This window comes from Canis lupus, chromosome 21, assembly GCF_011100685.1.
Source record: "Canis lupus familiaris isolate Mischka breed German Shepherd chromosome 21, alternate assembly UU_Cfam_GSD_1.0, whole genome shotgun sequence".
NCBI lineage: Eukaryota > Metazoa > Chordata > Mammalia > Carnivora > Canidae > Canis > Canis lupus.
The window spans coordinates 51,641,872-51,663,119 of NC_049242.1; the positions used below are offsets into that span (position 1 = coordinate 51,641,872).

The window sequence follows — 21,248 nt, forward strand, 5'->3', positions numbered from 1 at the left end:
AAGACAAAGCACAACAATACCAGAGCTCCAGACACCCTTGGTACAGGAGAAGAACATGGTCTAGACTGAAGTACCATCAAGAACATTTTTTAATTTCAAAATATCAACTCCACCATCATGAATCCAAACACTGCACATAATCCTGTATTTCTGGTATTTCCTCCAGAGATCACTATTCCTGATGTGCAGCCAACAGACCTTACAGCCCCAACCTTTGAGTCTAAGAGTGCTTTTCCAAAATTACTTGCTACAAAAATGAAAATCTTAGGGGTAAGTCAGATTTTCCCCAATGGTTACTCTACTGAGGATGTGTTATGGACTGTTTGTGTTCCCAACAATTCATAGTTGAAACCATAATTCCAATGTAATGGTGTCTGGAGGTGGGGCTTTTGGGGATAATTCATTCATGATGGTAAAGCCCTCATGAATGAGAGTAGTGCCCTTATAAAAAGAGGTCAGAGAGGTAGCTAGCTTTCTTTCCACCATGTGAAGTTACAAAAGGGAAGTCATCAGTCTGCAACCCAGAAGGGGTCTACTCCAGAACCTAATCAGGCTGACACCCTGATCTCAAACTTTCAACCTCCAGAATCACGAGAAATAAGTTTCTGTTGTTCATAAGCCACCCAGTCTATGAACCATGGGCTTAATCAGCCACCTCAGCAGGGTATTATAGATTCCAAAACTTTGCAATAGAAACTAAACTAGGATGGGAGATGGAGGGGGGAAGAAAAGGGAAAGAAATATCTAGTGGCACAATGTTTCAAGGTAATTCCAACTTTTATTTCCATTCAATTCAGGAAGTATGTGTCATATTTCTAAACCAATTGTGTACAAGGGTCTATGGAGAGGAAAATACAAAATGAATAAGCCAAAATCCCTGGGCTCTTGAAGGTTGCAGTTAAAGTAAAAATCTCCAAGCTGACCATCTAGGAGTTTTTTCCTAGTCAAGTTCAGAGAAAAGGAAGAGAAAAATCAAGTAGAAGTCAATAGATCAGATTTTATTATTGAGTCTACAGTTCTACATTTTCTCAATCAAAACTCAGAATTCATTTTCACAATATGATATGTTTATATGTGGGGCTTTTGCAGAAAATCCCCTTAATACTGTAAATGCTCACCTCCCCATCTACCTATTTCATGAATATTATCTTTTTCAGAAAATGTGATTCAGTATGTTTAAAGTTATGATAGTGCCTATATCTTACAAAATATTTTATCTTTCAATCCCAAGGCTTCAAGAATAGAAAATAGAAAGAAATGTACTTTTTCCCGGGGTGGGGGGTGAAGAAAGATGGCCCACTGACATCTTAATAGCATAGTTTGGGAATGGCAAAAGAGCAAATTAGACTTGAAAGATTTAATAGGATTAAAAGACAAAACAGAAAAGGACCACCAGTCTAAACTGCTTTAGTATCTATTCAAATATAATGGTACTGAAACTTCTCTTAGAGTTCAAATTGCTTTAACAATATGGATTAAACTGTGCAAAAAATATGTTAGATACTATGGGGGTTACAGAAATAAATATGACCTAGTTTATCTCATTGAGGAGAATAAATACATAATTTAGAAATAACAAAGTAATATTTAGAAATAATAAAATAACAATATTAAACATCACATTTAAATATAGCATCTAATAAGAGCCACAAATGGTTGAGGGTGAGGGGCAGGAGAACCCAGAGGGGAAACAGTTACTTCTATCTGAGCAATGAGACAGGGCAGCCTGGGTAGCTCAGAGGTTTAGCGCTGCCTTCCCCCCAGGGCATGATCTTGGAGACCTGGGATCCCGTCCCAGTCGGGGTCCCTGCATGGAGCCTGCTTCTCCCTCTGCCTGTGTCTCTGCCTCTCTCTCTCTCTCTCTCTCTCTCTCTCTCTCTCTCATTTTCATGAATAAATAAATAAAATTTTTAAAAAAAATAAAAATTATAAGCAATGAGACAATGCCATGGCAAATTCGGTACTTAATCTGAACCCTGAATCAGTGATGGAATTTTAATAATGAAAAGGACACAAGGAAAGAAGAATAGAGATAGAGAAAGATAGATAAAGAAAGCATCATGGTAGCATAGTTTGGGAATGGCAAAAGAGCAAATTAGACTTGAAAGATTTAATAGGATTAAAAGACAAAACAGAATACATACTGTTTTCTATAGTGATACATGCCCACCAACGGTGCACCACATCCTCACCAGCACCTGCTATCTTGTCTTTTCGATGATAGCCATTTTAATGTGAGGTCCTATCTCTTTGAGGTTTTGATTTGCATTTCTGTCCTGCTTGGAGAGTTTGACATGGACCTCTCAGCCTAACCTGGAGATTCTATTCAGTAAGTATGGGATATAGGATATAGGGCCTGAGAGTCTGCATCTCTCATTCTCAGGTGATCCTAATGTTACCAATCCCTGGGTTACATTTGCCAGAGCATTGATCTAGATCGTTTTACCTGTTACCAAATATCAGATAAAGGAATTAAGAAAGCACCTGGGAGAATCACAAAGGGGCTTCTACTGTCCTCCCCTTATTTATAAAACAAGGTAATTGACAAATCCTTTTAACCAAAAGAAGATTGTGTACATTTTTTGAAAGGTAACCTACTATTCCGCTTTTTCCTTACCATGACTTTTCTCTCTATTTACAGGCTATGCAGATCCTATTTGGAGTGATGAACTTTTCTTTTGGAGTCATTTTCATTTTCACTTTGGAAAATCCATACCCAAGGTTCCCCTTTATATTTATTTCAGGATATCCATTCTGGAGCTCTGTTTTGGTGAGTGTAGTCAATGAGTTCAATTTGAAGCCATGCCAACAGGGAATCTAGGGAATTCTTAATGACAAAATGAGCTGCATTCAGTTGTATGATACGCTTGAAAAGATAATATAAAAATCAACTTTGCTGGAATTATTTCCCCATTAATTCACCAGAATTGCTGATGTTCCATCAGCCCTGAAGTTCCTTTGGGAATATGCCCTTGGGTTTTGATGTCATTTGTCCATTCATTCATTCAAAATGAGTTGATATTTATTATAAGCCACACACATAGAGGAAGGCAAAGAGGATCCAAAGGTTAATAATACATGAACCCTCACTATGAAAGATGTAATGAAGTTTCCTCAAAAAATTAAAAATAGAATTACCGTATGATCCAGCAATTCTACTTCTGGGAATATATCCAGAGGAAATGAAAACCCTACGTCAAAGATATATCTGCACCTCCATGTCTAGAGCAGCATTATTCACAAAAGCCAACCCCTCGACAAGTGAATGGATGATAAACAAGTATATCTATATATGTGTATGTGTGTACATATATATTATATACTTTATATGTATACATACACATAATACATATTATATTACATATATACATACACACATGAATACATACACATATATTTAGGATTGTTTTCAGAATTCCAGGCATATTAGTTAGGAGAACATACTGGATTGCAAATGGTGTGAAAGGTGTTTCTTGTAAGAATGACAGAATCTGGGACCCCTGGGGGGCTTAACGGTTGAGCGTCTGCCTTGGGCCCTGGTCATGACCCTGGGGTCCCGGGATCGAGTCCCACGTCAGGCTCCCTGCATGGAGCCTGCTTCTCCCTCTGCCTGTGTCTCCGCCTCTCTCTGTGTGTCTGTCATGAAGAAATAAATTTTAAAAAATGAATGACGGAATCTGATCTTACTGGTTGTGAAACTGGTTTGACACCAGTATGTCATATCAGAGCTGAGTCCACAACAGCTATACAAAGAAGGTGTATAAGAAAACTAAAGCCAAGTAAAGCTTTAAAAAAAAATCCCATGTTCAAATAGTTAAGGCTAAAATAATTTCTAGTCCAGCAATTTGTCCACTAATTATTTGCTGACAATATTATGAGGCATCTGTGCTCACTGCTCTGGATCATGTGAACTAGGAAGGTAGGAATGCAAAAGAAACAAAGGGATTCTATTCTCTGAGAACTCTTTAATTTCAGTTAAGCAAGCCTATCACTGAGATTATTTATTCTTTTTAATAGTTCATTAATTCTGGAGCCTTCCTAGTTGCACTGGAAAGAAAACCCACAGGAACTCTGGTGAGTTACATTTTGTCCTTTACTAAAAATTTGCAACTCTGAAATAATTGATTTTCACCTCGAAAATGAATGTGGAAAATCATTAACCCACTATAATTCCACAAACTGTCAAGTACTGACACCAATCAAGGGCATTTGTCTTTTGTCCATAGAATCATAAAACACTAGTGCTGGAAGAGTTTTCTAGGTTATCCAGTTTCTTATTTTATATATGAAAACACTGAAGCATAGAATAAATGTCAAGTTCCTAAACCAAATGGTGAAATGGGTTTCAATATTCCAGTAACTCATTCATTCATTTTTCCTGTATTTTTGGTGTCACCTCATGCCAGACACTTTGAAAGGCACTAGTTTGACTCACATAATAGACACACTGTCAAGACAACCTAGTTAAATCTTAAAAGCAGAAGTTCAAAATAAATAATACAGTGTTAATAATGCAAAATTTTAACTTACAGATAAATCATAAGTAGAATATTTTACTTTTCTCAATGAACCAAATATTACTCAATTAATCAACAATCCAATAAATTATTTCCAACACAGGACTTCTCCTGTAGGTTTGAAGTTTTAGGAAAAAATAAAAATTGCAAAGATATACAGTGTTTAGTTAAGCAGAGTCATAAAACAAAAATGTAAGTAGGTCCTGACTTTTACCAGAGCATCAATGTGGCTACGCCTAAGTACCTCTTTTGTTCAGTGTGCATCCCTCCCCCCAACTAAATGGGAGTTAACTTAGGTACAGATTGTGGGAGATGGAAGGGTTATTAAAAGTTCACTGGATTCCCTCATTCTGTGTCTGGGAACCTGAAGCCCAAAGGGATGAAGTGTCACACCCATAGGATCACACAACTGCTTTGTGGCATTGCAATGCTGTGACTAAAATCCTCTCTCCATCCAGTCTCCCTCACCGTTGCTTTGTGTGTAGACGCAATGTCACGATCTTCATCTCTTTCAGGTGAAGATGAGCCGAATAATGAATTTTCTTAGTGCCCTGGGAGCAACAGCTGGAATCATTCTCATTGCATTTGGTCTCATTCTAGATCAACACTACTTTTGTGGCTATGTTCAAGCAGTTAGTCAGTGTCAAGGCATTGCTACCCTATTCATTGTAAGTATACTGCTTTTTTTTTATGGCAAGGAGTAATAGGTGTATTTATCGTAAAAGTTTATTAGCATCCAATCAGCAAAATCCAAATAATGTTGTGGGCACATATATTTTCTTTTATTTACAAACATTTACAAAAATCATAATTTCTGATGGGTTATACCAGGCATTGTGGAATAGAAAAATAAACACATTACAACCCTCCACTTTTAGGAATTCACAGATGAGTAGAGAAGATAAAACATGTACACCAATTAGTATAATGTAAAAGAGTGCTATAAGAAGAAAACTACAGGTATAGCAGTATGGTAGTAATTCATAGTCCCAGATGTACATTAGAATTGTGAGTGTTTTTATGGTTTGGGTTTTAGATTTAATATTTAGACTAGACTTCTGATTAAACATGGTATATACTGAAAATAGGCATTTAATCCTGCTCTTTCCAAAACACCACTAATACTAGTTTCAGGAAATGTAAAAAATGTAAATCTACGTGGAAAGAAAAAATAATCAACAAGACCCATCAAAATTTGCCAAGAAAGCTGGAGAGTCATCACCTAAGGAAAAGGGAGTCCACATGGAAGTAAAATATCAAAGTTGCAAGAGCAGATATCCTTCCTCATCTTTTTCCTGTATTTAGAAGGAAAACATATTGTCTTTCATCATTAAGTATGATGTTGACCCAGGGTTTTTTAGATGGACTTGATCAGGTTGAAGAAGTTTTTTCTCTTCCTAGTTTGTTGAACATATTCACGATGTGTGTTGAATTTAGTGAAATGCTTTTTCTGTATCAACTGAGATGATTATGTGGATTTTGTCCTTTGTTCTATTGTTATGATGCATTGCACTGATTGACTTTTTAATCTTAAATAAACTTTACATTCCTGGGATAAATCCCTCTCAGTCATGCCGTATAATTTTCTTTAAATGTTGTTAGATTCGACTTTCTAGTATTTTGTTAAGGATTTTTGCATCTATATTTATAACGGATATTGACCTATAGTCATTTTTTCTTGTGCTGACTTTATTTGTGTCTGGTTATTACTGGCATTATAAAATGAGTTAGAAAACATTGCTTCCTCTGATACTTTTTGGCAAATTTGATTAAAATGATATGAAATATTCCATAAACATTTGAAAGTCTTCACTGGTGAAATATCCTGGGTCTGGGCTTTTCTTTGTGGGAAATTGTAAGAATTATCTGTTACCAGTATACTTAGATTTCCTATTTCTTCTTGATCAGTTTCAGGAGTTTGTCTCTTATTGTCAGCATGAATGAATGAAGAAACATGGCAATATTGATTTTCAAGAAGGCTGACTTGGTAGTATTGTGTTAGTAGGATTGTCTACCAAATAATCTAAAACTTTAAAGTAGCACAGAGGAGATAAAATAGCTGAGAGGATGATCCAATCACCATCAATGGCATTGGTCATCTTGACGGAGGGTAGTTTTATTTCAGTCATCTTGAGTGGAGCAGTCTAGTTCCTAATTCTGAGGAGCTTGGGCCACCTGTGTATTAGGTGCCCTATCATTTGGACCATTTACTTTTGTAAAGTTGCTAGAGTACTACAGCTTAATATCTGTAATAAGTGTGGTAGCGTGGAAGTAGTGGTGATGATTTTAGTAAGACCTTATCCAATGAGGCTTAAGTGTAATCTTTCTCTGATATTTCCAAAATAACCAATTATTTGTCTAAGGTGACAAAGAATGAATAATTAGATGGCTGGCAAGGAAGAGTAGTCCACATCTGCTAGTGGAAAAAAAAAGACAAATTTATTTTATAATCAGAGTCATCAAGATGAAAGTCAAATCATTCACTGAGATATAGTACAGAATTAATTTCTGAGAATCTAGTCAATGATTACCAGGAAGTAAGAAGATAATAGGGATAGTGAAGGCCTTGGAAAATCCAAAGCTTTTCTGACAAGAAATTAGCAGCCTACAACAGGGGAATATGTGAAGAAGAGTCTCTCTTACAGCAAATTTCCTACATATAGACAAGACTGGAGAAGGTTCTTATAAGACTTTAATGATTAATCCAAGATAATTGGTCCTAGATAAGATATTGTTCAAAGAACATTTTACTTATTACTCCTGGTGGCAAGCTAACAACACATAACTCCTTCCCTGGGATTTATTTTTATAGATTGGCAAAAATATAGATAAAAGGCAGATGAATAGACAGGATAGTTAGTGGCAAAGTTTTGGCAGACCATCTTTTTCTTCACCACCACTCCATCAAGGGAAAAGAAAACAAGAGCAGATGTGAAGAGATAATGAAAAAGTCCTGGGAAACCTTCCTAGGACAAATAAAATAAACCCTACTCAATAAAAAGTGCTAGACTTACCTCATCACCATGAATGTGCAAACCCTGGACGGGGCTGCTCACAGGTAGTCAGTGGAATTGCCAATAAATGAGTCAAGAGGCTAGAACCTTAATTGTGAGGAGTCTGGCTAGACCTCTCTGGGGCCTCTGTGACTATCTAGCACTGTCAAAGACCACCAGGAAAATCAGTGACAATTAAAAACTGAATCTATTAAATTTGGTGATCAAGGGGGAACATAGGTTCCCAGACACAATAGGGGGAAACAGAAAAGGGCATTTATAGGGTTTCATCATCTGGAATAGTCACAAGGCAATTTTAGGGGACAGTAACAGTAGCCTGGAAAGGAAATGGTTAGATCTGCAAACTAGACAACTTACAGGGACAGTCAATGGTCTAATTATTGGAAAACATGAATTCACATGGAAGTACCATTAAAATTCACATGGAAGTACCAATAAGTGGCCTTATTTTGACATGAAGCTCTGAGACATCTTATGTTAAAATCTTGAACTTAGATATTTAGTCTTGTGTATATATATATATCCTTTTGCACTTTATCAATTTGTTGAGTCAAAGTAGTTATTTTTCAAATTATGGGGATTTTTTTCTTTATCAATTCCCAGTAATCTTATCTAAAACTAAAACAAAAACTAAATTACCAAAAGGAAAATGTAGAAGCAACTGGACTGACACCTAACTTCTCAAAAGCAACAATAAAAGCCACAAAACTGAACAATATCTTCAGTGTTCTGAAAAAAATAACTGCCAACCAATAACCTATCATTCACTGCTCATTGTTGTGAGCTATAAAAAAGAATGAAATCTTGCCATTTGCAATGGCATGGATAGAACTAGAGAGTACTATGCTAAGTGAAATCAGTTGGTCAGAGAAAGACAAATACCACACGATTTCACTCACATATGGAATTTAAAAAACAAAATAGATGAACAAAGGAGGAAAATAAAGAGAGAGGCAAACCGGGAAATAGATTTCTAACTGTAGAGGACAAACTAAGGGTTGGTAGAAGGAAGTGGGCAGGGGATGGGCTAAGTAGATAATGGGCATGAAGGAGGGCACTTGTGATGAGCACTGGGTGTTGTATATAAGTGATGAATCACTAAATTCTACTACTGAAACCAGTATTACACTACATGTTAACTAACTAGAACTTAAACAAAAACTTGGAACAAAAAAAATGAAAAGAAAAATCCTTACAAAAATGAAGAATTTTTAGAGATACAAAAATTGAATATTCCCCCTGCAGACTAGCATTAAAGGAATGATAAGGAATGAACTTCAAATAGAAAGAAAATGATAATACAATGAGATCAAGAAGGAATGAAGAACAAAGAATGTGATAAATGTGTGGACAAATACAATACTTCTTGTGTAATGCAGTAATAATAATATACATTGAGAATTAAAATAAAGTAAATGCCAGTCAGTCATTAACATATAAGTAAGTGAGAAGGGAGCAAATGGTGTTTTTGCTATTTGTGTTTGCTAATGGCCTGAGTTTTCCCTGAGAAGAAGGTGAAGGTTTGAGGAACTTTAAACTTTGATATATATTTTTTAAAGATTTTATTTATATATTCATGAAAGACACACAGAGAGAGGTAGAGACATAGGCAGAGGGAGAAGCAGGTTCCATGCAGCGAGCCCTATGCGGGACTCAATCCCAGAACCCCGGGATCATGACCTGAGCTGAAGACAGATGCTCAACCACTGAGCCTCCCAGGTGTCCCTAGACTTTGATATGTTTTAATAATGGTATAGATATACTTAGTCTACTCTACCCAACAACCAAAAATACACATTTTTGTAACACATAACCAACAAAGGATGACTATATATTGTTAAATATATCAATTCCAGATAAATACCAAGGTTGAAGTCTTAGTGTATGTTCTTGTGCAATAAAACAATCAACAATGATAAAAATAATTTCAAAAGTCCCTATGTGGTAAGATATTAAGAAATATGCATTAAAGTAATTATTGGATAAGGGAAGAAATCATAATATAAATCCAAAGATGTTCTGAAATGAAATCTCAAAAACTTGAGGGCAGAAGGTAAAGCAGTACTTTTAAGATAATTCATAGTTTAGAAATGTTGGTACTATAAAATATGAAACTTTGAAAATAATGGTCCAAATATTAATCTCAGAGATTAAAAGAGAGAAAACATGAAAAATTCCTGTTCCAAAGGAAGAGGAACAAAGGAAATATATAATGACAAGAGCAGAAATTGGTAAAAAAAAAAAAAAAATCATGCACACATTAGAATGGATCAAAATAACCAACAACTGGTTTACTGAAAATACTAATAAACATAAAAATGCTTTTTTCTGGTTACAACAGAGTAGTTTATATCAGAGCATCTTTCTAGCGAAAACCACTTTTATTAAAAGCTTATTAAAATGATAAAAAAATTCTGTTTGAATACACACGAAAGAAACCATGGCAGCCAGAATTTAAAGTGCAAGGAATGTGTAAAACTTGGACACGTTGAAAAGGACCCAAAAGTCTCCATTGCTTTCCTCCACAAGTTATTTGCCTACACCTAAGATGTATAGGATGCAAAGCTCAAAGGCCAAGTTGTTAGGAAGCTAAGAGGCTAAAAGGCCAAGAAGAGATTTCAGGAGTCATGCAGTGCTGGGGACACACACACATTGTCCACTGAGAGGAAGGGTGGAGTCTGGTAAACACCCCAAAATTTCACTTGTGAAGAAAGATACATCCTAGAACTAAGGATAAAGGAAACAGACCACCCACCCAAAAACTGAAATTCATCCTTGAATTATTTTGATCATAGTTACCTTCCCTTAATCTGTCTGGTGAAAGAAAATTAAATCTTCCCCAGAGAAAGATTACAATTTAGAATTCCTACCATTTTTTTGCATACTATGTCTATTACTAGGACTAAAACAAAACAAAACAAAACAAACTAGTCATGTCAGAAGATAGGACAGAAGGTCTGAGACACAAAACCACAATAATCGGGGCGCCTGAGTGGCTCAGTTGGTTCAGTGTCCAACTCTTGATTTCAGCTCAGGTCAGGATCTCAGGATCCTGGGATGGAGCCCACATCAGAGTCTGTGCTCAGGAGTCTGCTTCGGGATTCTTTTTCCCCCTCTCCTTCTGCCCCTCATTCACACCCCCAAATAAATCTTTAAAAAATAATCAATGATAGAAACCACTCAGAGGTGACCCAGATGGTGGAATCATTAGATATATTGACAATAAATATGGCTGTTATGTCCAACAGAAAAGAGAACAAGTTAGAGAATATTACAGGACACTGACACCAATTAGATAGAAGTCATTGGAATGTAGAGAACTGAACTATGGCAAACGAAACTAAGCACTCAGCAGCTGGGGCAAACAGCATACTAGACGCATCAGAAGCACACAGGAAGAGAATCAGTGTAAAATACGAAGACTAATGCCTGTAAAGGAGAAAATTATATAAAATATTCGAAAGAGGGGCACCTGGTGACTCAGTCGGTTAAGGATTTGCCGGGGTCCCAGGATTAAGCCCTGAGCCAGTCTCTCTGCTCAGTGGGCAGCTGGCTTCTCCCTCTCCCTCTCCCTCCTGCTCCTGTGCTTTCTCCTCTCTCTCACTTTTTCTATCTGAAAAAACAAATAAAAATTAAAAAGAAAAAAATATATATATATATCAGGAAGAACAAACATAAGAGACATACAGAGCAGAAAAAAATGTGTCCTATATACAATTGAAGAACAGCAGGAGAGAAAATGAAAATGTAACACAGGCCAATGCTCACAGAGACAATGGCCGATGATTTTGTAAAACACAAGACAGGAACCACAAACAGGAAAATACAAGGAAAACTACCTAAAGCACATGATACTCAACTTGCTGTGGGGAGATGATAGATAGATAGATGATAGATAGATGATAGATAGATAGATAGATGATAGATAGATAGATAGATAGATAGATAGATAGATGATAGATAGATAGATGACAGCAAAACTGCAAAAGAAACTGGGAGTAGAGATGGAGGTGAATACATTACATTCAAAGGAACAAAGATAAGTTTCTAACTGACTTTGCATTTGGAGGCCTGACAGAGGCCAGAAAGCATTGGAATGACATTGTAAAATGCCAAAATAAAATACTGCCAATTGGAATTCCGTGTGCAATGAAAATATTCTTTAAAAGTAAAGTTGAAGTAAAGATACCAGACTAAGAAAAACTGAAAACAATTGGCATTAACAAATTAGTCCTGAATACACTGATTACTAGTAAGAATACTTAATTAGTAATCAAAAACCTCCCACAAGAAAAATCCAAAACGAGATGGCTTCACTGGCAAATTCTACTAAAAATTTAAAGAAGAATTAGCACCAATCCCTAAAATCTTACAAAAAATAGAAAAGGAGGGTCCAAAATCATTTTATAAGCCCAAGATTACTCATATAAAACCCAGACAAGTACACTATAAGAAAAGAAAATTGCAAGCCAATATCCAGGATGAACATAGATGCAAAAATCTTCAACACATTATTAGCAAAATGAAATCAATAGTTTATTAAAAGTCTTATGCACTATTATCAAGTGGCATTTATTCCAGGGATGTACATATGGTTCAACATACACAAATCAATAAGTGTGATATATCTCATTAACACAATGAACAATTAAAATCATCAGACCATCTTAATACATGAAGAAAAAGAATCTGACAAAATTCAACATGAAAAAAAAATTCTCAACACACTGAGATAAAGGAGCACACCTCAACATAATAAAGGCATGTATGACAAGCCCATAGCTAACATACTAAACAGTAAGAAGCCAAAAGGTTTTCCTCTAAAATCAGGAACAAGACAAGGATGCCTACTTATAATTTCTATTCAACCTAGTACAAGAAGTCCTAGCCAGAGCAATTGGGGGAAAGAAGAAAGGAAAGAAAGAAAAAGAAGAAAGAAGAAAGAAGAAGAAAGAAAGAAAAAAGAAAGAAGAGAAAGAAAAAGAAAGAAAGGAAAGAAAGAAAGAAAGAAAGAAAGAAAGAAAGAAAGAAAGAAATAAATAAAGAAGATAAAAATAAAGAAGGTAAGTAATTACTTGAAGGAGTAGGTAATGAAGGAATTCATTAATTAATGATTAATACAATAAATAAGAAAAATAAGAACGAAATAAGAAAGAAGAAAGAAAGAAAGAAAGAAAGAAAGAGAAAACAAAAAAAAAAAAAAAAAAAAAACAGAAGAGGAGGGACACCTGGGTGGCTCAGCGGTTTAGCGCCACCTTCCGCCCGAGCGTGACCCCGGGGTCCTGGGATCAAGTCCCGCATCCGGCTCCCTGCATGGAGCCTGATTCTTCCTCTGCCTCTGGCTCTGTCTCTCTCTGTCGGTGTCTCTCATGAACAAATAAAATCTTAAGAAAAGAAAGAAAAAAGAAAGAAAAGAAAAAAAAGAAAGAAAAGAAAAGAAAAAAGAAAAGAAAAGAAAGAAAAGAAAAGAAAAGAAAAGAAAAAAAGAAAAGAAAAGAAAGAAAAGAAAAGAAAAAAAAGAAAAGAAAAGAAAAGAGAAGAGGAGAAATGCATCCAAATCAGAAAGGAAGAAGTAAAAATGTCTCTGTTTGCAGAGGACATTAATTATACCTAGAAAAACCTAAAGACTCCATCAAAAAAATACTAGAACTAAGAAAATAAATTCAATTAGAATGCAGGATGCAAAAATCAATATACAAAAAAAAATAGTTGCATTTCTATACACTAAAAAGAGCTATGAGAAAGATATTAAGAAAATAATCATATATACAATTACATTAAAAATGTTATTTAGGAATAAATTTAATCAGGAAGGTGAAAGATCTGTACACTGAGAACTGTAAAACATTGATGAAAGAAATTGAAGGCACAAATGGGAAGATGTCTCCTATTCATGGATTGGAAGGATTAATATTGTTAAAATTTCCATACTACCCAAAGCAATCTACAGATTTAATGCAATCCCCATCAAAATGCCAATGGCATTTTTCTCAGAAATAAAAAACAGTCCTAAAATTTTATGGAACCACAAAAGATTCCAAACAGCGAAAGCAATCTTGAGAAAGAAAAACAAAGCTGAAGGCATCACATTTACTGATTTCAAACTATGCTACAAAGCTTTCATTTTCAAAACAGTATGGTATTAGTAAACAAATAGACACAGAGATCAGTCGAATTAAGAGTCCAGAAATAAACCCATGCATATATGGTCAGTTAATTTGCAACAAAGGAGTCAAGAATATACGATGGGGAAAAGGATAGTCTATTCAATAAATAGTATGAGAAAAATTAAACAGCCACACACAAAGAAATGAAACTTGATCACTATCTTACACTACACACAAAAATCAATTCAGATCCTGTAAGACCTAAAACCACAAAACTCCTAGAAAAAAACTCAAGTAATAAACTATTTGATATCTGTGTTGGTAATGACTTTTTTAATTTGACACCCAAAGCAAAAGCAACAAAAGCAAAATAAACAAGTCGGACTGTATCAAACTAAAAAGTTTCTGCACAACGAAGGAAATCATTAATAAAGTGAAAATTCAGTCTACAGAATAGGAGAAAGTATTTACAAATCATATATCTAATAAGAAGAATATATAAAGCAATTGTACAACTTGATAGCAAAAAAAATCCAATTAAAAATAGGCAGAGGATCTTAATAGACATTTTTTCAAGGAAGACATAACAGATGACTAACAGGTACATGAAAAGATGCTAGTATCCTAAGTCATCAGGAAGATGCAAATCACACCACAACAGAGATCACCTCACATCTGTTAGAGGGCTTTTACCAAAAAAAGACAAGAAATAACAAGTGTTGGTGAGGTTGTGGAGGAAATGGAATTGCACACTGTTGGTGAGAATGTAAATTAGTGCAGCCACTGTGGAAAACAATATGGACAGTCCTCAAAAAATCAAAAATAAAACTACTATGTAATTCAGTGATTCGACTTCTATTTTTCAGAAACAATAGAAAACACTAACTCAAAAAGATATGAACACCTTCATAGTCATTGCAGCATTATTTACAATAATCAAAACATGGAAACAAATTAAGCGTCTATCAATGGATGTATATGTGCTGCAGCAACAAGAAAGAAGGAAATCCTACAATTTGAAACAACATAAATGGACTTTGAAGCTATGCTACGTGAGATCTCCATCTGACTAGATGGAGGAAGACAAATACTGTACAATATCACTTACATGTAGAATCTTAAAAAAGCCACATTCATAAAAACAGAGTGGAAGAGTGTTTACCAGGGGCTGTAGGGTGGAGAATTTGGACAGATGTTTGTCAAAGAGTACAAGCTTCCAATTAGAAGATGGGTAAGTTCTGGAGATCTAATGTACAGCATTGTGTTTAGTGTTAAAAATACTGTACTATATACTTCAATGTTGCAAAGATATTAGATCTTAAATTGTTCCCATTACAAAAAATGAAATGATAATTGTGACATGAGCAAGATATTAGCTAATGCCACAACGGTAATCATATTGTATATATAAATGCTTCAAATCCATATCCTGCATGCCTTAAATTCACACAATGTTATATGTCAATTATATCTCAATTTAAAAAAAAAAGAAGGTACATCTGGGTGGCTCAGTGGTTGAGCGTCTGCCTTTGGCTCAGGGTGTGATCCTGGGGTCCTGGGAGTCTCACACTGGGCTCCCCACAGGGAGCGTGCTTCTCCCTCTGCCTGTGTCTCTGCCTCTCTCTGTGTGTCTCTCATAAATAAGTAAAATCATTTATAAAAATTAAATCAATTAAAAGTTAAAAAAAAAACAAGAAAAGAGAATGCATAGGATGCATAAATCTGACTGGAAATCCATATCCAGAATATATTAATCACGGCTGAATATCAATAATAAAAAGACCTAAAAAATGAGTAGGACTTGAACAAGCATTTTGCAAAGATTGATACGCCAACCACCAGTAAGCATGTAAAAATGTGCTCAACATTATTAGTTACCAGAGGAATGCAAATTCAAAATCACATTTGTATGCTCACCAGAATGACTAATGAAAAGGACTAGCAAAAGCAAATGTTGGCAAGAATGTGAAGCAAATGGAATTCTTATACATTTTTGGTGGGAATGTAAAATGGCTCAATCACACTGGAAAACTATTTGGTTAATTTTTATCAAAATTAACCAGGCCTATTTTATGTCTCGACGATAGAGACAAGAATGTTCACGGAAACCTATTCATAACAGTTAAAAACTAGAAACAATTCAAATGTCTATCAACAACAGAGTGGCTAAAGAAACGGATAATTCGAACAACAGAATACTACTTAGCAATAAAAAAGAGAACAAACTGCTGATACATGCAACAGTATGGATGAATCTCAATCTATTATGCTGGCAAATTCAGATACAAAAATGAACAGGCAAAGTTAATAAATGGTGTTAGAAATCAGAATAGTGGCTGCCTCTGGATGGGTAGGGGGTTGACTGGGAAGGGACACAATGGGAATGTATAATATATATTGATCTGGAAATCAAAAAAAGGATAAAATACATATATATTTATATATAAAATCTGTTATGGTAAAATAAGTGGAAAATATTTTTAAAGCAGATAACAGCAATTTCAATGCTTTTACATACAAAGAATGAATATAACTGACAAAAAGCCAAGAACACAATTTTAAAAATGGACAAAATCATGAGGAAGGAATTTACAAAAATGCAAATGTGGTGGCCAAATCTACTCAGAGTGATGCCTGAATTCACTAGTAGCCAGAGAAATGTGAATCAAATTGATAGTGGACAAAGATACATTTATTAGCTTGGCAAAAATTAAAGCTATAAAAATTGTCACAGGTAGGGAAATGGTGAAAAGGATGTTCCTATGTATCGGTGGCAGAAATCTGAAATGTTACTATCATATTGGAAAGCGAGGAGGCATTTACTTATATGAAAGATATCCAGGTAGCTATCTCCAAAGCAGTTAGACACCTACACAAAAGGGCGTGTGTACAAGAATATTATTCTTAATGCAACAGAAGAGGAGGAAAAGGAAATAAATTCTTTCCTGTCACTAAAGAATAAATGACTTAAGGCAACTATACGGTGAGATATTATGTAGCCATTAAAAACCATGTGACTCTAAAACAGTATTTCAACCTATAGTCAGAACATAGAGACAGAGACAGTTACCCACATGGACCTTCACAGAGTCTCCCTGGCAAAACACTAGTGTGTCCGGCGTCTGGGCCCCAACAAGGTGTGTCCTACCGCGCTCTCTGTTGCCAGGCTGCACAGCCTTTTGAAGGTCTCCGGCAGCGACAAAAGGAACAGAAGATGGTACTATTCACCTACGCTTCTTCATGTGTATCTTTTTCTACATGTTCCTCTTTTGTCTGGGCCTGTAGGGGTTTCCCCCTCTCTTTCTTTCTTTTTCTACTTCTGCTTCTATTTTTTTCCTATTTCTTAACCTTTCTTTCTCCTTCAACAGACCACCTTTTGACATTATCGCTTTGTATTGAGTATATTTATGAAATGGGGCATTTCTGGAATATGATATAGAAAGTGGATTGTTTTGCATGACTTTCTCTAAGAAAATCATGTGCTGTGCTATCCTGTGCTGAAGCAACTGTTTACTCTCATGATCCTCCAGCATTTTACTTCCTAAGCATCAGAGACACTTGAGACTTGTGGGAGACCTTTTCTTACCTGGGTGTTGCTACCTCATTGTCATCAGAAAAACCATTATTGTGCTAATGCCATGATTCTTTTTCCCCCCCCTTCTTCTGTTACAGGGAATTTTGATTATGTTGATGGCCTTCAGCATTATTGAATTATTCATCTCTCTGTCTTTCTCAATTATGAGGAGACACTTTTATTGTTATGATTGTGACTAATGCTGCTGAATATCACCGTGGGAATAAAGATGTGTTATATCATCAAGAAGTGAATCATGTTTGTGAGAAAAAGCCAGAAGGAATGTGGGATCTTAAGGCTGGCAACTGTCTGAACCAAAGGGGAGTGACTTAAGAAAGAGTGTGCAGTCTGGGTATATTTTGGCTGATAAAACACATCCCGCCTCTTTGCAAAGCCATCTCTTCCTCTCCCCAAATCACATGGTCATCTTGGTGCCACCTCCTCTGTTAGTCATGCATTCATTGAACTGAAGGGCGGCAAGGTAGTGTTGCCACTGTACAGAGAAATGAACCAAAGCCCACGGTGTGGAGTGACCAGGCCCGTAACATTTCCTGCCGATTTCTCCAATAGACTCTACAGGCTCCTACTCCATGGTTGTGTGGAAAGAGAGTCGGTTGGAAGAACGGCTTGGCCTGCAGGTTTTTCTGTTAAAATCAATGTTAGCCACTCAACCAGAAGAGTAACGAGAAGGGCGTATATTGGGGAAATCACTATAATATCCCATGTACTGTACTAAGTATGTTATGTGTATTACTCATTTAACCTCACAAAATATCTAAGAGGTGAATTTTATTATCATACACATTTCATGGACAAGGAGCCTGAAACCAAGAGAAGGTAAATAAAGTGCCCCAGGTGGCAAAGGCTGCCATGGCAGGGCCATGATCTCAACAGGCAGTCTGGCTCCAGAGCTCAGGGCTTTAATGCCCACGCAGACATACCAACATCTCCTAAACTCTTGGTCTCAGAACACCTTTATAACTCTGAAAGAAGTATTGAAGCTCATCACACATTAATACAAGTAACATTTTTAAACATAACTGTTATTTTCCAAAATAAAAATTAGTGTGAAGAGTGGCACTGATACATAGTTTTATAAATCTCCTTTTTTAGGTTACTCAACATTCCTTTACTTTTATTTTTAGGTGTTTTTAGTTATACTTTATATACAAACAAATGCACACATTTAACGTATATGTACTCCTCTGCTGCCTTCACCACAACCGAGGTCCTTAAGCATATCCGTCAGCTCCAATATTTTTTTGTGTTCTTTTGTGGGGTTTCTGTTTCCTGATGAGAACACTTAACATGAGAACTATAACATATTTTAGAGTGTACAATTCTGTATTATTAACTAAGTACTCAGTGGTACAGTGGATCTCTAGAATTTACTCATCTTACTTAACAAAAACTTTACACCCATTGAAAAGCAAATGCCAATTTAACTTTACTGCACATTCAAATCACTAGATGAACTTTAATAGCCTCCCAACACTCACAATGTGCCAGATACTACCCCTTAGCAATTAAGTAAGAATGTGGTGAGAGCCCGGCATCCATAGTTTTTAAAGATCTCCAGGCGACTCCAATGCAGAGCTTCTCTCTATCTTAATGGAAGGTAACTGGGTGCTGGAAACTGCTTTTGCATTCAGTCTGAAGTGCCATCTAATGTTCTTTAGTCTGTGTAGATGACTGCTGTAAACTCGTGGAAAGGGGAACTAAAGTCTTGGTATTATTATGAGTGCTGTCCTGAGGTCACAGACCCCTTAAGGAGCCTCAGGGACTCCAGGAGTTTCCCAGGCTGCACGGGGAGATGGCCACCTCACCTGATGTTTCCTTCCGCGGATTGAATACCTGCTCAGTATTAAGGATCTTCTCCTGTGGTCCCAGCTGTCACAACGGCCCTCTGGCGGAGGTACATCTAGCCTGTGTCACAGACATGAAAACTGAAGCTCAAAGTGGTTTATTTTTCAGAGGCCACAAAAGGGAGTAGGATTTAGAATCCAGATTTGGATCAAGATGCCTAACTCCAAATCTCATTATCCTATGCTTTTTGGGGCATATAAAACATGTAGCATATGCAAAGAGATAAACTATTGGGTTATCATTTCTGCTGTAAGCTGGAAGGAGAAAGGCCTATGGGTACATATGTGAGGGCAGGAGGCAGGCAAATGAGATTCTAATGAAAAATAGTTACTTAAAAAAATGATTTCCAGTGGAGTCATGATGAAAACTATCTGGTGCCTGAGTGAGGCTGAGATGTGTGGGTATGTGAGATATATTTAAGGGTAAGAATCCTTATTATGTAACAGTAAAAGCTTGTAAATCAGACCTAGGTCTAAATGTCAATTCTGCAATTTAAAGCTTAGTGTCTTGAACAAGTTATTTAACCTCTATGAGCTTTAAATTCCAGACTAAAACACAATCATAATACCTACCTAATGGGTTTACCATGAGCCTTAAATGAAATGTGAACTAATTTAATCAATGCTTGGAACGTAAAGATCACATGGTAAATGGTAGGGGTTTTTTTTATTTATATTTGAGGTTTTCTTTCTTTCTAAAGATCACATTTTATTATGTATGTGACTTTGGGCCACTTTCCCTCATTTCCTGGCCATTAGTCCCCAGAGTTATAAAATGGAACCAATACAGGTGCTATATGGACAGAGCTTGACATATAAGTAAGTGCTCCACTCGTGTTATTTGCCTGTTAAAAATATAAAGTAGTCCATCAGAACAGAAGGAAAACCTCATGAACTACAAAGCTCTTATGCAGTTGAATTTACATTTTCCTTTGTAAATTTACGAATACAACCCCGAGATTTTTCAAAATATAATCAAGTTCTATTTGCAATAAGATCTTTAGTTTCACCTTTGAGGGACCCCACATCTCCCTTGCCAATTCTCTGGAGCCAAAACCCTGCAACGCTGGATAATTCAGAGTGCCAATGCCTTCCTGAGCGGTGCCTCATATATCTGGATGGGAGGAAGAACCAAAGCAGAATCACTGTCTCTCATAGCAATCAGAAAAACCAGCCCCACTTTAAAGTTTCCACGGGACAAATACAACAATGGCTGAGTAAGGCAAAGACACAAGAAATTGTGATGTAGAATGTAGTTTCCATAGGAGAGGCAAAATGTTCCAAAGACCAGGGGATAAAAAAAAAAAAAAAAAAAAAAAGTGTTAGGAGGTGAGGGGAGTGAAAAATGAAAGGAAGGCAAATATGAACTAAAGTTTAGTTAATAAACTTTTGTGTAGACTTTAAGAAAGAGATCTTTGGGAAGGAAGGGGGCCACTAGAGGTTTAATTCAGAGGGAAGATTTTAAATGTGTATATGTTTGAACTCATATCCTCAAACATTACAGAGAAAAAAAAATTATGGAACACAGGAAGTACTACCGAATCCAAGCCTTAGTGGGGATTTCAATACACTCAAGCACTGAAAAGTCAATCAATCCAAACAAGCAAAGACAAAGTGAAAGTTTGTTTATATAAATTCAAACTCAAGTTTATTCATGAGGAATCACACAACAGCCGCCTAACTGATCTCACCAGCCACACAAATCACAGTAGCAAACGCCCTAAGACAGACCTGGGAAAACAGGGTCTATGCAGAGAAAAGGATACGAAAACTCAGGCTATGTGCACCCAGTCGGAACCCCACTGATGCCACGCGTTTGCCATGTTCTGACCCTGTTTCGATGCCCACTCAAATGAAGGCTCATCCCAGGGCTCACCCACCACCACAGACTCCAACCTCAGGCTTCACGGCTCAGAATCCCTGTCACCAGCCGTTCAAGCACTCCAGCTGATCTTCAGACCTACACCCAGAAGCTTATGGTTTCCCTCTTCTCTGTAGGAGATTTATGAGAGGTGACTGCATGCCTTTTGCTCCTGTTTACTTGATGAAAGCAAGTTCTCTATTCAAATGGTAGCCTGTTCCACGGATAAACCATCCCAATGGTGGGGAGATGGCATTTGTTCTCATGTTGCACCAACATCAGCCACTCTAGAACCACTCCTACTCAGCAG

General features: G+C 36.4%; 1 protein-coding gene across 1 annotated transcript; it reads left to right on the forward strand.

Annotated features, from left to right (window-relative positions):
* MS4A5 (membrane spanning 4-domains A5) lies at positions 1-17,458 on the forward strand. Its single transcript, XM_038569326.1, has 5 exons — positions 1-270; positions 2,642-2,770; positions 4,018-4,074; positions 5,033-5,185; positions 17,311-17,458. Exons 1-5 carry the CDS (start codon positions 118-120, stop codon positions 17,410-17,412), a joined length of 594 nt encoding a protein of 197 aa, XP_038425254.1. The 5' UTR covers positions 1-117; the 3' UTR covers positions 17,413-17,458.
* The last annotated feature ends 3,790 nt before the right edge of the window (positions 17,459-21,248 follow it).